Source organism: Pseudopodoces humilis, chromosome 2, assembly GCF_049639895.1.
Source record: "Pseudopodoces humilis isolate 2021_Gansu_Grassland_sample_001 chromosome 2, ASM4963989v1, whole genome shotgun sequence".
Taxonomy (NCBI): Eukaryota; Metazoa; Chordata; class Aves; order Passeriformes; family Paridae; genus Pseudopodoces; species Pseudopodoces humilis.
In genome coordinates this window covers 24,820,005-24,836,026 of record NC_142201.1, presented here as the reverse complement: position 1 = coordinate 24,836,026, position 16,022 = coordinate 24,820,005, and the positions used below count along the sequence as shown (strand labels likewise).

General features: G+C 49.7%; 1 protein-coding gene across 2 annotated transcripts; it reads right to left on the bottom strand.

Moving 5' to 3' along the window:
• Window positions 1-14,151: 14,151 nt before the first annotated feature.
• SOX1 (SRY-box transcription factor 1) lies at window positions 14,152-15,323 on the bottom strand. Of its 2 annotated transcripts, XM_005516597.2 has the most exons (2): window positions 14,484-15,323; window positions 14,152-14,429 (listed from the first exon to the last, which is right to left on the bottom strand). In XM_005516597.2, exons 1-2 carry the CDS (start codon window positions 15,274-15,276, stop codon window positions 14,152-14,154), a joined length of 1,071 nt encoding a protein of 356 aa, XP_005516654.2. In that variant the 5' UTR covers window positions 15,277-15,323. The 2 variants fall into 2 exon arrangements, with proteins under 2 accessions (XP_005516654.2, XP_005516653.2); XM_005516596.2 differs by having other exon boundaries at window positions 14,152-15,323.
• Window positions 15,324-16,022: the final 699 nt, after the last annotated feature.

Below are 16,022 nucleotides of genomic sequence, written 5' to 3'. Positions count from 1 at the left end.
GTGTGTCTCTCTGCGTGTATGCGTATAGATATACATGCATATGAATATGTATGCAAGCCTATGGCTATAACAGAAAAAAGGAAATAAGGGAGAGTTATTAAAATTTTATGTGACCGCAGAAGTTCTTATGGCAGCAAACAGGTAGCAGGCTGTTTTGCTATCCCATGGGTCATGCTATTCTCATCTCAATCTTTTCTGCAACTGCATGGTTTTAAAACTCTGGATGAGTGTGACTTTCATCTGCAGTCTGGTTTCCCATCTGGAGGGGTTTAGTACCAAACAAAACTCTGGAGGAGAGCAAAAGAAAATAAAGGGCAGGTTAAAAAAAAGAAAAAAATAAATCAGCAACCCCACCATCACTAAACCCACTTCAGGATAACTCAAGAGGACCAAGGCTCTGGGGTACTCGCTGGATGGGTCTGCCATGCCCAAACGGCCAGCTTGGGGGAAGAGGGGATTCTTCACTGCAGCCTGGACCACTTCTCCACTGGGGAAAAGCATTCAGGAAAGGTCCCACTCAAGGGAATCCCTTTATTTTGAACATTTTTAACACTTGTGACATGTATCCCTTCACTCCTATGTTCTCAGCATCTGATTTCACAGGCAGGAGTGACGCTAAACAACTCAGGAATACATAGCACATCATACCTTCATCATAACTTCATCATACCTTTCGTCCGGGTTCCGTATGGGGTTGAAGATTCACATTTATTAGGGGAAACAATTACTCGAGTTACAAACACACGTTTCTTCCTAAAGCAAGTCCTTTCACTGTAATAAACACTGTAAAATGTTCTTAAATCTAAAATTGTAAGAGTGCACTGTTACGTCAAGTCTATGAGTACAGATCAACTGAGCAAGGCTTTATCTTCCGGTCTTGCAGCTTTTTATTCCATTTATGTCTTTCTTCTTCTACATGTATCTAAAACAATGAAAACAGCATTATGACAACATTAATACTTTTTGCAAGCCCTCTTCTAGGGAGGGAAAATGGAGACTTCCAGCATTTCCAGAGATGATATCTCCTGAAGATTTTAGCTATGCCTCTGAATTACCTCATGGAAATAATGTTTTCTTGATGTCCACACTGAAATAACCATGGCAGAAGGGGCAAAACTGACTCCACAGAGCTGGTAGATGTTTCTTGTGAGTTCATTAGGATTTTGTCTCGCTTTGCTGTCATGCTTTTGGCGTCTTCTCAATTACTGCAATTTTCAGGAATGTCCCAGAAACTGATGATGGCAGCAGGTGTTTTCACCATTGCTTTCTGAACGGGTTTGTAGGGGCTCATTGGAGAGTTGCTTGCACAGCGGGAGAATAGATTAGCAGCATCAACGCACTGTATTCTGATCCCCAAGTCCCTCTAAGGATAAGGTAACCTCCGATGTAAAGGGTTAGGGACTAAAAGCATCCATGTCTTGATGCTGAAGTCCTGACCCTTCAAAACTGCTACGGCACAAGAACTTCTACATGCGGCCACAAACGTTTTAAAGCCACATCTCTTTCTGTCTGTAAAGTTTGTTTTCTTTTTGGAAGTTTGATGTGCTATTTTCGACCGTGTTGCTCCTTCCAACCATTCTCAGTGACAAGTCATGAGGATATGCAGTAATTCAGAAATTAGTGAAATTTTATTCTTGGTGGGGGCGTTGGATTAAGAGGCTGGGAGAGTGTGAAACAAGTCAACGTGTAATTGTATGATAAGGCTCTCACGAGGAATTTATTGGCCAAGTTGCTATTTCTATTCCTTCCTAATCTCGTTTAGCACATTCATTCTCTGCAATCTGTCTCCATAATCTTCTGTGACAGAATGGCAGCCAATAGAAGCATGCATGTTTGGAGAGAAGAGAAAATATGCAGAGGCGTGATAAACTGATGCTAATTATCCATATTTAGGACACCGAGTGCAGAAGATCAAGGTTTACAAATAACAAACCAGAGCCAATGATGATGGCTTCCTAGTGTGGAATATATTGGAGGGGACAAGATAAGGGTTTCACATGCAGAAGAGATTTATTGGTCAAAGGGTTCACCTTCCACTTTTCCACTTTTATATAGCAGTAAATTATTTGGGCTAAATTCACCAGAACATTACTCTTTTATTTGGCAATGTGCCATGACTTGCTCTTTCTTTGTGTCCTTTCAATGCAAATCCTTGTAGTGTAACATCAGTTGATAAGAAACAAATAATTGAAGTAATAGGTAATTCCCTTTAAATTGTGCATATAGCACAGTAAGGTAATCATCTAATGTAGAATGAGACCAGAGTATAGAGCAGATAGCTGAAAGTGAAACAATATCCATCTCTGCTATTAAATTACATTTATACTGGAGAAAAATAACCTGCAGAAGACTTGTAGGCTGAAGAAGAGACAACACTAGTCTAGTCACCCTAAGGCCATTTTCCTACAGACTTCTCAAATTTATTTAATTTTTAAAGACAGCTTACCACCATTTTCATTGCTTCCTCTTTCTCTCTCATTTATTTTTTTTTCTAGAAAGCTAACATTTAAATTAGTGACTCTGCATTCCCCTTTTTAACAAGTGTTGGCTCTGAGAAATAATAAGGGAATTCAGTTTGGCAGTATCTGTGTAGTATGGTTGAGGGTCAGTGGAGTGATCTTAGCAGTCTGCAGTAATTGTATTGTAAAGATTCCAAATATATAATATTTGTTGAGCTTATTTTTATTTACAAGTTCAGAAAGGATTCTGTACAGTGGCAAAATTCTAAATGTTGTTTCTATTAACACCTTATTGTCAGGTGGAGGTAAACTGATCTTCAAGAAATTCACTCTTGAATTGTGTGTCAACACTCCTGGCTTCTCGAATGGTATTTCTCCTGTGTTGGTGGTATGATGATATTCCACAAAATACAGAACCCCGCTGTTGGAGCAGAAAATACAAAGGCCCTTCCATTAGGAGCACTCTTTAAAAGATCTCTTCTTTGATATCTGAAAAGACATTTCTTCTGTGACTACTGGTTTAAGAGGAGAAAATTTTCTGATTTTTGTTTTACTGCTGAATGACTGTGGGTTTGTTTCTCTTCCCCTCTGAGATATTCCTTTAAATCGGTTTGTATTTTGTGTTTTGTGCAGGAGCAAAAATACTGCAGTACCAAGCTGAATATTTTCACAGGTTTCCTAAAAATATTTTCAAGGGCAGCCACGAAATTTTCAATTTCAAATTTCAATTAAAAGTCAGTCAAGTAGCTGTCTTCCCTCAAAATGACCTGAAACACATCGTTAGGGAAGGAAGGTAGGCGAGCAGACAGGCTGCAACTTAGGTCACACAAGTTGCCATTTGGTCACTAGAGGACAAAAACAAGGATATAGGGAGCGGAGCAAGGACGTGGAGCACGACAGCCTGTGGCCAAGGCCGGCCCTGGGGCTGCCCAGCCCAAGAGACACCCGCGGCTCTCCGGACAGGGAGCGCGGGGGTCCCGACCCAAGCCCCGCTGGAATCCACCAGGGGCCGGCCCCGCCCGTGCCCCTCGGGGAGCGCCGAGTGCTGGCCCTCGCAGCCTCAGTGCCGCCGGCTCCCTGAGCCAAGCCAGGTGAGCCTTTGTCCCGTGTGCCCTCTCCAGGGACAAGAGGCGTTTATCTCCTCGGCAACGCCACAGCCCGGGCCCGGAGCCTCTCCCCGGGGACGTGAGGCTCCCCGCTCGCATCCTGGCTGCCGCTAGCCGACCTCCTGCTCTCCCCACACCCCGTTGAGGGCCGCATTCTCCCGGAGGGGCAGAATGCCGCTCCTCGGAGTGCGGGTGGGCCCGGGGGGAGCCCCGAAGCTGCCCAGCGGAGGCGCCAGGGCAGTGGCCGGGTGCCCCGGGAGGCGGTGCCGCGGCGGGGCGGAAGGGGCCGCTCACGCCGCCTTCCCCTACAAACTACTTGGCGCTACCAGGGGATGTGTGTGTGCACGGGATAGCCGCGTCCTGGGCTTCCTTGAATGATTTTTGGCAAGTAGCTTGTCTAATCGCGTGGATTTTCGAAGTAACGGCCTCTCAAATCCGGCCCGGTTTGGATCTGCAGCCCCTTTGGCTGGAGGCAGAGCGGCAGGAAGCTCTGCTGCAGCTGCTTCCACTTCTGCTCTCCGTCAGAAAGATCTTTTTCTCCCTGTTCGCAGGGAAAAGGCAGGAGTCTTCCACCGAAAACTCTTGAGAGTTTTGTTAAAATCAGCATTTCCCAGCTCCGTTTGTAGTCTCCAGGGACCCTGGAAATCCCTGTAAGCCTGGTGTTCTCGCTAAGCGAGGCGTGCTCGCCGGCGGAGGGAACGCCGAAGTTTCCCTTTCAATGGTTTTGTGGCTGCGCTTACTATATGATACTCAATGAGGGAAAGAGCTCCGTTCCAGATGTTGTCTAAGTTATTATTTCACAGAATAGAAACGGAGCTTTTGTAATACCTTTTTCCGCTCTTTCTTATTTTTTTAAAAAAATTATGTTGTGCAACACAAAAGACAAGCACGATCCTCTGTGAATTTTAGCTCCGATTTTCTGCCTCTATACTTCCACTCAATTTTCATGCCCGTAACGAGTCCTCTTCCTGCTAGGCAATGAGCGTGTTGTAAAAAAAACAAGAAGGTTTGATAAGACACCTCGGTTCGACGGTACCTGAATCTGGTGTGCAGCCATGTAAGGATGGAGAGGGACTTGCATTCTGCAGCAAAAGTCCGGAAAGTACGATGGGATGTTCCCAAGGACATGACGTCATTGCATAATCTGTGAAGCAGTTGGTATCCACACACTGATTTTTATTACCTTTTTTTTTTTTTTTTTTTTTTTTAATAATGTGTCTGCTTGTTGAAGGAGATCAACAAGAATATCCCGAGGGGCAGAGACCGTGTTTTAAATCCATTTTCATGGCAATAGGCTTACCTTTCAAATGTAGTATTTTCTCTTATTGATCATCTAAGGCTACCCTAAAACAGATGATAAACCCAGACATCTAAATAGGAACACTTAATCATGAGAACATGAACACACGGTTTAGACCTTATGAAATATATAAAACATGTCTGAGATGCACAGACATGTTTAGTTTATCTGCCTGAAACTACCCACTGAATAGTACAGCTACATAGCAAGCTTCTACCAAATTGTACAAAACTGGGCTCATTTGGTCACACAAGAATGCCTTTTGCAATAATGCCACGTCGTTGCTTTTCTGATCTTAAATATGTGGATATATGGCACATTCATCATGATCAGCTTGTCCCACTTATCTAGTCAGCTTTGGTCTGTGACCCCTAAAATTGAGATGTTGCTATATTCGGGAAAATCAGGCAGGAGCTTTTCCCTGCAGGTGTTTAATGAAACCAAAACGATTAGACTATTTGTTCCTACGTTATGACTCAAACTTTATCGGCTAAATGGACATTTTGGTTGGAGGAGTAGCAGAAACTTCCTCAGCCTTGCTAGAAAGTTAGAAACTGACAGGAACATGAATGGTGGAAGGGTTTTTGGAGGGAGAAATGCATGTTCTACTCTCATTACTTCATTCTCGACTGTTCCATAGGACACATAAATAATGACTTGTCACGAAAGCATAGAATTTCCCGTTTGGAAAACGCAATCCATGTCTGTATCCCTCCTCTTCACTCTTATGGCTGTTCATAACACTGCTGAGGAGTCTTTTAGGAGAAACTCCACATTTCCCTTATTCGTACTCTGTCCTAAAACATGTAGACTTGAGCTCACCTACAGCTGTGTATTTTAAAAGACTTTTCCCACTTAGTTTTCCTTTTTACGGTCCTTCAAGGTAGAAAAGTCACATGTTCACAGCGTCTCGATTGCACAACACCTTGGGGTTTGCATTATTTCCTACATTCTGTCATCAGGAAGGGAGGGGGACGATGACGAGCCATGAAGCTTTCACCTGCCTTGTGACTGAAAAACAACTTAGGGGAAGGTAAGACTGATAACACATGAAGGCACAGATAATTTAAAAACCACAAACAAACAAACAAACAAACAAATCCTTAACAAAACCCTTAACAAAAGTCAAACCTCTTTCTCTCTTCTGCTACCTACAGGTAAAATAAAAGGTAATAAGGAACGTTAATCTGATCACTTGATCAAGGAATTACTCAAGATTTTTCCAAAAGATAAAGATACCCAGTAAGTAAGGAAAAAGGAGAGACCATGACTGAGGTGTATGTAACTCGGAAGCACTGTAGATGGTTTCAGAGCTTTCCTCGGTGGGTGAGAATTTTGTTTTCTTGCCTATACTTCGTTTTGAACTCCCATGCTCGGGGTTTTAGGTCTTTCCTGGCCATGGGCTACTTGTGTTTGTAGTTCCAAATCTGAACAGCCATTCATTCTTTTAATCTGATAAGGATTGAGCTATCCACTCACCAGTGGTTTTAGCAAGACAATCTTCCTATAGACTTTTTCTGCATTGGAGAAATTTAAAAAAAAACAAAAACCAAAACAACAAAACCTTCTGAAAACTGTGTTAGACAATTTTGGGGTAGGAAATAAACGTCTCCCTACTCCCCCTGCACCCCTCCTGCAACTTCACCCCCTCCGTGGTTGTATGATGCCTTTGTTCACCACTAGTTCCTAGTTGCTATGGAGTTTTATGCCTTGGTAAACTATATTTCACCTCCTCCCGGTGAAAGCTATTCTTTTCCTAAATGCACACTTTGCAGACTCCGGTCCTTTCCCCCCCGGGTCGCTCGCACTTCCTCAGCCCACGCTGGTCTGCCCCGGGCTAAAGCCGCGTTTTCCCACTCGGATCTCAGCTCACCCTCTAGCACTTGCCCAATTGTTTGACCACCGACAGATGCTCTCTTGCTTCTCCTCGGTTTCATTGTCCTTCATTTTATTTTTTTTTTTTAAGGTTTCTGAGGGACAGTCCCTCTATCTGAGAGCCGCAGCTAACCGTGGCACACGTCTTCTCCAAATCAATGAGAGGTGTCCGGGCTGAAAGCGTGGACAATGGGATTTTACCGAGCATGAAGCATATTACCCCCAAACCCGTCCTGACAGGCCGTGCTAAAGCATTTGAATGACTTTCTTGAAACGAGACCTTTCTGAAGGCTCCTCCCTTCAGAGAAATACACCATCCAGGAAAGATAGGCATGAAACTGCACGGGGGCACCCCAAGGCTTTGTAAATTGGGGGTGGGGTGTGTGTCCTTTGTCACAAGGCACCACTGCTTCCACCCCAAAGCCAAAGACCAGTGTGCTTTACCTTGGGGGTTGCCCCTCACTCAGCCTAAGCTCCAGACAAATTAAGGGATGGGGTTTTCACTTTGGAACTTCCAGACTTTTTGACTGCACATACAGCGGTGTGGTTCACCTCAGTCAGCTCCCACTAATTTCTAGCCTATCCTACAGAGGTATCTCCAGCTGTGTCCTAGTTTTAGACATAAAGACTGGGAAGGACTTTCAAGTTTCCTGCTACTGTTTTGGCCATGCAGCTACAGAAGTGGAGCCCGTATATAACACTGCTGTTACATCAAAGATCCTCAAGATCCTCCAAAATTTAGTTTGTTAATCTTTACTTTCACAAAGTTTCCTCCAGCAGTAGAATGGTTCACTGCATGTGAAAGTCAATGGGCTTTCGCTTCAGCCTCTAAAGAATGCCTCCCTTTACATTTGTACCTGCACACCAGGTTCTCCAGCTCCTCTGCCAGCTGTCCCTCTCCTCGGGGCCGCCCTTGTGTCCCAGCTTTTCCTGACATTATTAAGCAGAGGCGCGGTGCGGCTGGAGCCAGCAGGCAGGCAGGCAAGGCCCTGTCCTCTCCGCACCCACAATCTGTTATCCTTCCTACCACCGGGCAGCGGGAGTCGGCTCCCACCACTCCCCCACGCCCCTCGCTGCAGCTACTCTGTTCACACCAGCCTCCCGGCTCGGAGCTCTGCAAAACCACATTTTCTGTTCTGTCTCCTCTGTCTCTCTTGTGGCTTTGCCTCTGTAGAAGCGACTTTTCAGCTAAGCTTGGCTGTCTGACTCCTCTCCGCCTCGGCCGTGCGAAACCACTTGCCCCAGGCTCCAGTTTCCCCACGGAAAGTGGCATCCATCCCTAACCTCAGCACAAACAGAGGGAGAGCCGCTTAGTCTTGACCGGCATCCTCCGGTCCCTGCCTGGCTGGCTGTCCCGGGCTCCAGCCCTCTGCGGAGCTGCTGAGCCCCGCGGCGCTGGGGAGACGGAAGGGCAGCAGAGCCTGGGGCTTCACTCTGCACTTTTACAAGGGATGTCTCCGAACCGGGCCTGGCCCATTGGCTTCAGATCCCCTTCGGTTCTGACGATGTGCACAGAGGAGCTCGGTGCTGCTCATGGGGTAGCGCCGAACCACCCAGCATCCTCGCTTTTTGGGGTGCTGAGTTTTCTGGAAGAGGAGGAGCCAAGATGCCGTGAGGTGGATGGACATCTTGCTTCACTCTCCATCACCCCACCCCACTCCCTCCACCAAAAAAAGGAAGATAGTTTGTGTCGCCCAGTGCAGCGTCTGTGTGCGTGGGGTGTGCGGGCACGGCGGAGCGGCGGCGCCGGTTCCCCGCGGGGCGCGGACCGGCAGTCGAGGCGCTCACCCTCCAGCGCCGGCCCCGCTCGGCGGCACGTCGGGGGGCCCTCCCCCCCTCCCGGTGCCATCCCCCTCCCCCGGTAGCCGCGCAGCAGATGGCCCTCGGTCCGGGAGGGCGCCCGCCCGCCGGTGAACGCATGACTGGAGCCGGGCTTTGGTGCCGCCCAGCCCGGGAGGGTCCCGTGTGGAGCACAAGAGCGGCCTTTCCCGGCTGACAGCAATGCGCTTGTTTTTCCCTGATGTCTTGACCCGCCCCCGCCTCTCACGCCTGGAACTCTCTCTCATTCCCTTCTTCCCCTGCTCGTCCATGAGGGGCTCGAAGGCTGCGGTCGGGAGACGGGGCGCACCGCAGCGTTCCCCGCACCGCCACCCGCTGCAGCCTTCCGACCTCCCGCTGGGACCTCTCCTCTCACTCCTTCCCGGCTCTGGCGTCCCCCTTCTCCCGCAGTAGGGACGGGCCCTCCCCCACCAGACCCCACTCGTTCCAAGGCGGGGTCTGGTCTCGCTGGCTGCCCGGCCGGCCGCTGGCTTGCAGCGGGAGCCGTCGGTTTTCCAGCGGGTGATTGTAAACGGGTTTGACTGGCCGTTGATCTCGGGGTCAGGACTCTCCTCGCTAATCCCTCGCTCTCCAAACACCGCCCCCCCCTCCTCCTCCTCCCCACGGTCTCCCTCCCTTTCTCTCACCCCTCTCCCCTCCTGCCACCCCCGTTTTCCTCTTGCATCATTCATCTGCAGCCCCTCGGACGGCTTCGGGGGCACCTCGCATCCTGGGGCTGCAGCTCGCAGAGACCCTCTCGCACCCCACGAACAGCATCCCCCAGGCCCACTGCTCCACCACTCCGGGGGGATTGGTTTAGCAAGGAGGGCCCTTCCTGCAAGATCAGCCCCATGAACACTGATACGGACACACGGACGCACGGACACACTGACACACGGGCGCACACACACGGACACACGGACACATTGACGCTGCCCGCCCCCACGGGACTGCCCCGTCCCGGCGCTCCCCACGTGTTGCTGCGTGTAGGAGGGAAGGGGAGATCTGGTGATTACTGGGGGAGCTGACAGAAAGTGTGCGGGAAGGGAGAGGGAGGGGCAAAAACGGGCTCGGGAGAGTCGGTGAGTGCCCGGGAAAGGCGGAGTTATCGTGGGGCGTGGGAGAGCATCGGCGCCAGGCCCGGGAAGTGCATCCCGTCCAGATAACCCATCAAACCCACAGACACTTGCCAGTTCTCGTCTTTTAGCTCCGTTTTACTTTACAACAACCCTTTGGTTTGGTTTTCGGGGGGGAGAGCCGACTGTCTGTTTGATGCTGTGGTGCTTTTTTTTATCTTTTTACAGAACATTTTTTTCCTTCCGTGGCAGTTTACACGTAATAATAAAATGCTGCAACCGCGTCAGACGTTCAGGTGACCCGGCCTGATGTCGCCTGCATGTGGCGCAGCTGGGAGGGAGGGTCCTCTCCAGCCCCCACCCCGCTCTACCAAGGAGCATTTCGTGGAGCTTCTTGTCCCGCTGCGGCCCTACGGGTGCGTTGGGTCTGATTTCTGGGATCGTCCCTGTTTTTATCTTCATGGACAATTTCATGTGCCCTCCTCCCGCGCTCCTTTGCTCCCAGAGGCTCGGAGCCGTCCCACCGATGCTCCCCCCCCGGGGCTTGTTGCGATGTGACTCCGGTTGAGGGCGCGGGGGAGTGGAACTGGAGGGAACGGCTTTTCCCCGGGGCCCAACGCCACTCCTACGAGCTCAGTGAGCCACGCACGGTGGAGTGGAAGGAGGGGGGGAAAAATGTATTTTAAAAAGGAAGAACCGTTGGGAAAAGAGATGTGGAGTTCAAGCCAAGTTTGTGTTTTGGCTCGAAGTTTAGAGCGGATCAAACCTTTTATCTCTCTGTGCCTCCTGTCCTTCTGGCTTCTCTGCCGCCGTCCCCCTCCCGGGGCACAGCGACTCCCCGGCAGAGCGATGACCGCGAGGCTGGGGTCTGGCCCTCGGGGGGCCTTGACCCCGAGCTCCCCACGGTACACGCAGTCTAACTGCGCAGAGAAGGCACCTCGGCCCCGCTCCCATTCCTTTACTCCCTGGATTTTCCTTCCTTTTACTGAAAACGAGATGACTTTTTGCTTTAATTCTTCCACATACGTGATTTTAATAGCTCTGTCAATCATGCTATAGGAGGAACATTTCATACAATTTTAGATGTAATGTACTTAAACCATAAATCGCTTAAACCTATTCTTAGTTTTGCATATTCAATTATTCTCTTATATATAACTCTCACAGCAAAAAGCCCGAAGACATAATTATGTTACTGTGCCTAACGCCAACTCATCTGCCTAGGAAAGTTGTTTTGTTTAATACCCAAACGTGAAGTTTAACTCAAATTCAACTGAACTGCCAAACCAAGCGAAAGACCACGAACAGCAAAAAAAACCCAATCCTACCCCGATGGTGTCTCCGGGGGGCGGAGGGGGCGGGGGCTGGACAGTTTTTTGGTATTTTGTGGAGATAGAGAGTTTTTGGGGTGTTTTTTTTTCGTAGCTCGGGATTTTTTGTTTCTTTCTTTTTTTTTGGGGGGGGGGGTTAGTGTGTTATTTTTTGGGCGAGGGTTGGTTGGTTTTTTTCTTTTTTGTATATTTGGTTTTTGATTTTTTTTTTTGTGGGGGGGGTGGACATTATCAGAGCGAACTGCATTACATTGAAAGACGGGCTGAGGATGTTCGAAGATTATTTGAATATAGCCGACATTGGGTCTCTTTAATCCCCTTGTGTTGAAAGTGCAGGTATTCCTATTATTCTAGGCATAACGCCATTGAGCCGCTAAATTGTGATGGTAGGAGGGAAAACTCATTAAAGGGAGCTCATTTAGAGAGCTATAATTTTTTATTTTTTTTTTTAAAAAAGCACCTCCCCTTAGTATTTCTGCTGTTTGGACGCAAATGAACAGACGTTTATTTGCTTTTCTCCCTTGACCGCTCCAATCCTCCTGTTCCATCAGTCGTGTTCAGCGATACAGGATCGTCTCGCTGGGATTTTTCTATTCTGCATTGTCACTAAATATGATTTTCAATAGCTGTGACCCTTAAAGAAAAAGGCACAAGGGTGCATCAGATGTATACGCGTCTGCATGTGCACATGTACACACACTTCGGTCACGATGCTATCTATGGTGTGTACAGATATTTACGAGTACGTATGCACATGAAAGACAACACGTTTCAAGAAACAGCTCAACAGGTACCCAGCTTAATCTGCAAACCTAAAGGTACGGCTATTAATTTTTAAAATTTCATCTAGGACTGTGGCTGGAGGTGACCAACACCACAGAAGGTTTCCCACAGGTTCCTGCTTTCTGTATGTTCTGTTTGGTCTCTGAGCATTTCCAAAAGTCACCTGCTGACTGACTGAAACCACACACTCCTCCATTTTAATAAAGACACGAATAGTTAAAAAAAAAAAAAAAAAAAAAAGGTTTGGGCTGAAATTAATAGACAGCTTCTATGAAAATTTTGCCTTCAGTATGAGCGATTTATACAAAATTATCGACAGGAATCTGAAGAGTTATGTATGTCAATTGGCATGTCAGCATTATAGAAGTGCAATCTCTAAGACCAAACCCGCACCTCATTAGCCAACGAAAACTTCCCCACTCCTGGGTGGATGCAGTGCTTATTCACCAGAGCTAAAGACGAACAGTCCTGCTGGGATCGACATTAAAGTCCTGAAAGTTAATTATTTTTCCTTTTGTTTAAGCAGTTATGACTACTTTAAAAATCCATTTGCTACAGCAGTTTACAGCAAACTTTAAATTCTAACATATAGAAAAGTATCTCCCAACAGCTAGAAAAAAAAATTTAAATTAGATCTCAGAGCATTAAACAGCATTCTGCAATGAAATGACGCGCATCCTTTTGCTCAACAGCTTTCATACCAGTTGCTAAAAATGGGGGGCGGGGGGATGGAAGGGGGAGAAAGGTGTGACCCCGCCGCTCCCCGGAATGCTCCGGAGGGATTGGACTGCTTTTCGGGCTTGAAGTTTAGAGGTCGATTCTCTTTTCGGGACGCGCAACAAGAAGCGCTTTCTCTTTCCGTGGTGTGAATTAGAGGGGAAGTGCCTCGCTGGACGGTGTCCTCTCGTTCCCCGGGGAGGTGGGTGTCCCCCGGGAGCCACCGGGCGAGTGGGGGCCCGCGGCGAGCAGGGCCGGGCAGCGCCCGCTCCCCCCCCACGGGAAAAGTTAAGGCCTCGGCAAGGTCCGGACCACCAGCCCAGCCATAAAAGCCACAAAATGAACGCTCACGCCTAGAAGAGTAACGCAGTAAACTGCCTTCCCTTGCAGTAGGGAACGAGTACTAAAATAAATCTACCTTCATCCCTCCTGATTTACATAGGTTAGGGAACATCGACATTTACTGCAGATTGCACTTCATTCTATTTGCCGCTGCTGCTTAGAAATTCCTTCCCAAAATCTAGATTCCCCTGCTGTGTTTCCAGGCTTACCATGGTAAACACCACTATGTTCTGCAGTTAGCTTTTCTTTTTTATAGAAGTGACTTTTTCCGCTTTGAAATTTATTTAAGCAAAACAGAAAAAAAAAAAAAAAAGAAGGAACGCATCCTTAGGATTTCCGTTTAGCAGAAAGGTTTTTTAGTAAACTATATACACAATCTGATTTCCTTCGTACCGTCTAAATAAAAATTATTTCACACTGCATTTACAAGAAATGATACAAAAAGAAAACAAAATCAAAGAGAAAACAAACAAACAAAAATATCCAGATACAACAAAGTTTTAAGAACCCCGGAAAAAATAAAATGGAGCTTCCAAAACAAAACAAAAGTTTTATAAATAAACAAGTAACAAAAAAAAAAAAACCCAACCCCAACCCAACAAGCCCGCGAGAATATCTACAAAAAACTTTTAAGTGTTCTTTTGGATTTGTCTTAGTACATGAGTAATAAATGAGAACTGTTTCCTCATCAACTTCGAGTTAATTAGTCAATAAAAAGCCTTCGCAAGAAGCCATCCGTGACCGAAATCGTAGCGGTTCCGCGCGGTATAAAATTTGGCATCACCTACAACTTTGTGTGTTTATTATTGGTATTTTTTCTTTTCGCCGCCGTTTTCCCCCTTTCTCTCTTTCTTTCTCTTTCTCCTCTTTTGCAAATAAACGCTTTATGTCTCTTGGGTGAATGATAAATACTGTACAAAAAGTCTCGATAAAACACAGAAGTTCAGTCTAAAACTAGTTTCATAAACTAGTCCTTCTAAAAAAAAAAAAAAGGTAAGTAAAGCAACCGTTACCTTTTTTCTCTCTCGTTATTATTATTATTATTTATTATTATTATTACAAGAACATCAAAACATTTCTGTACAAAAAGGAAGAAAGAAAGAAAAAAAAAAAGAGAGAGAGGCGGGGGAGGGCGGGAGGGAAGGGGCGCGAGAGGCAAAAATAAGAGGGGGGAACCTGGGAGCGGGGCAGGAGCGGCGCGGGGCCGGGGCGCGGGCAGGCGGCCGGGGCTGAGCGTGCGGTGGCAGCGGCGGGGCGCGCAGTCCTGCGGGCCGGCCCGGGGCCGGTGGCCGAGCCGGTGCCCGCGCCCGTGCCTGCCCCCGGCGCCCCGGTGCTGGCGGGGGCTCAGATATGCGTCAAGGGAACGGTGCCGTTCACCCCCGTGCTGGCGCTCTGGTAGTGCTGGGGCAGGGAGTGGAGCCGGCTCTGGGCGGCAGCGGCCGCCGGATCCCCACCTTCCCCGGCCGGTAAGTACATGCTGATCATCTCCCGCAGGTCCCCGGGGCACGGGGCCCGCGAGTGCGAGGTGACGGGCGGGCTCACGCTGGGCTCCGACTTCACCAGCGAGCCCAGGGCGCCCAGCGCACCCGATGAGGCGGCCGCCGCCGCTGCCGCTGCCGCCGCTGCCGCCGCCGAGTTCTGATGGGGCTGGGAGCCGTAGGGCAGGGCGCCGTAGCCCGAGGGCGAGGCGCTCATGTAGCCCTGCGAGTTGGAGATGGGGCTGTACTGCAGGGCACCCATGTCGTAGCGGTGCATGGGCTGCGGGTTGTGCGGGTGGTGCGGGTGATGTGGGTGCGGGTGGTGCGGGTGCCCCCCGCTGCCCGGGTGCTGGCTGTAGGCGGGCTGCGCCTCCTGCATCATCGCCGCCGCCGCCGCCGCGGCCGCCACCGAGCCCGGGTAGGCGCCGTTGGCCCAGCCGTTCATGTGCGCGTAGCCGCCGCTGGCCGTGCCGCCGGGGCTCTCCAGCCGCTGCCCGACGCCGCCCGGGCTGACGCCGACGCCCATGCCCACGCCGACGCCGGCCGGGCCTCCCCCGGCCGAGCCGGCGCTCAGCAGCCCCCCGGCCAGCGAGTACTTGTCCTTCTTGAGCAGGGTCTTGGTCTTCCGCCGTGGTCGGTATTTATAATCCGGGTGCTCCTTCATGTGCAGCGCCCGCAGCCGCTTCGCCTCGTCGATGAACGGTCTCTTCTCGGCCTCCGACATGACTTTCCACTCGGCCCCCAGGCGCTTGCTGATCTCCGAGTTGTGCATTTTGGGGTTCTCCTGGGCCATCTTCCGCCGCTGGCCCCGCGACCACACCATGAAGGCGTTCATGGGTCTCTTGACCCGGTCCTGGTTCGCTTTGTTCCCCCCGCCGCCGCCGCCGCCGCCGCCTCCGCCGCCTCCCGCTCCGGTCTGCCCCGAGAGGTTCGTGGGGGCCTGGGCTCCGCCAGGGGAGTGCAAGTCCGTCTCCATCATCATGCTGTACATTCAAATAGCTTTTTTATTTTCCACCGGTGCCAGACGTGAAAAATGAATCAAACATAGAGGAGCCCGGGAGGACGGGGAGCGAGCGAGGCGAAACCCGTTTGTATCTAGGTAGCGACCGCCGTGCGAAAAAAAAAAAAAAAAAAAAAAAAAAAAAAAAAAAAAAAAAAAAAGAGGAGGAGAAGAAAACCGCGAGGACAGCGATCGGCGACCCTGCCGGCGAAAAACTTTCTCCCTCTCGCTAATCACTTTCGGGGCTCGGCGGCGACGGGGGTTCGAGCTGCTCAAACAGGTGCACGGCAAACTTGCTGCTTCACTTGGCGCGGCGGGAGGAGTGTGCGGAGCCGTCGGCGGTGTCCTCCGCTCGCCGGCGCTCCCCGGCAGACGCGCGCACACCCCTCCGCTCCCGCTCTTATCCTTAACGGAGCTATTTTTTTTTGTTCTTTGCTGCTAACTTGGAGAGAGAGAGAGGGAGGGAGGGGAGGGAGCGTGTGTGACTTGCATCCGCTGATCGCAGGTGAATGGAGCAGAAGAGAGGAGAACCCACCGCCACGCGAAAAGGAGGCGGAAAAAAAAAAAAAAAGTATTTCAACGTTAACTGAAAAAAAAAAAAAAAAAATTGCAGGAGGAGGATCGGGGGAGGGAGGGGGTGGGGGAAGGAGCCCAACCAAAACACGCGCCGAGCCCGGCGGCCGGGGCGCGGCGGCACAGTAATTTGCTGGCGGTGGTCTCCCTCCCGCGGCCCGGGC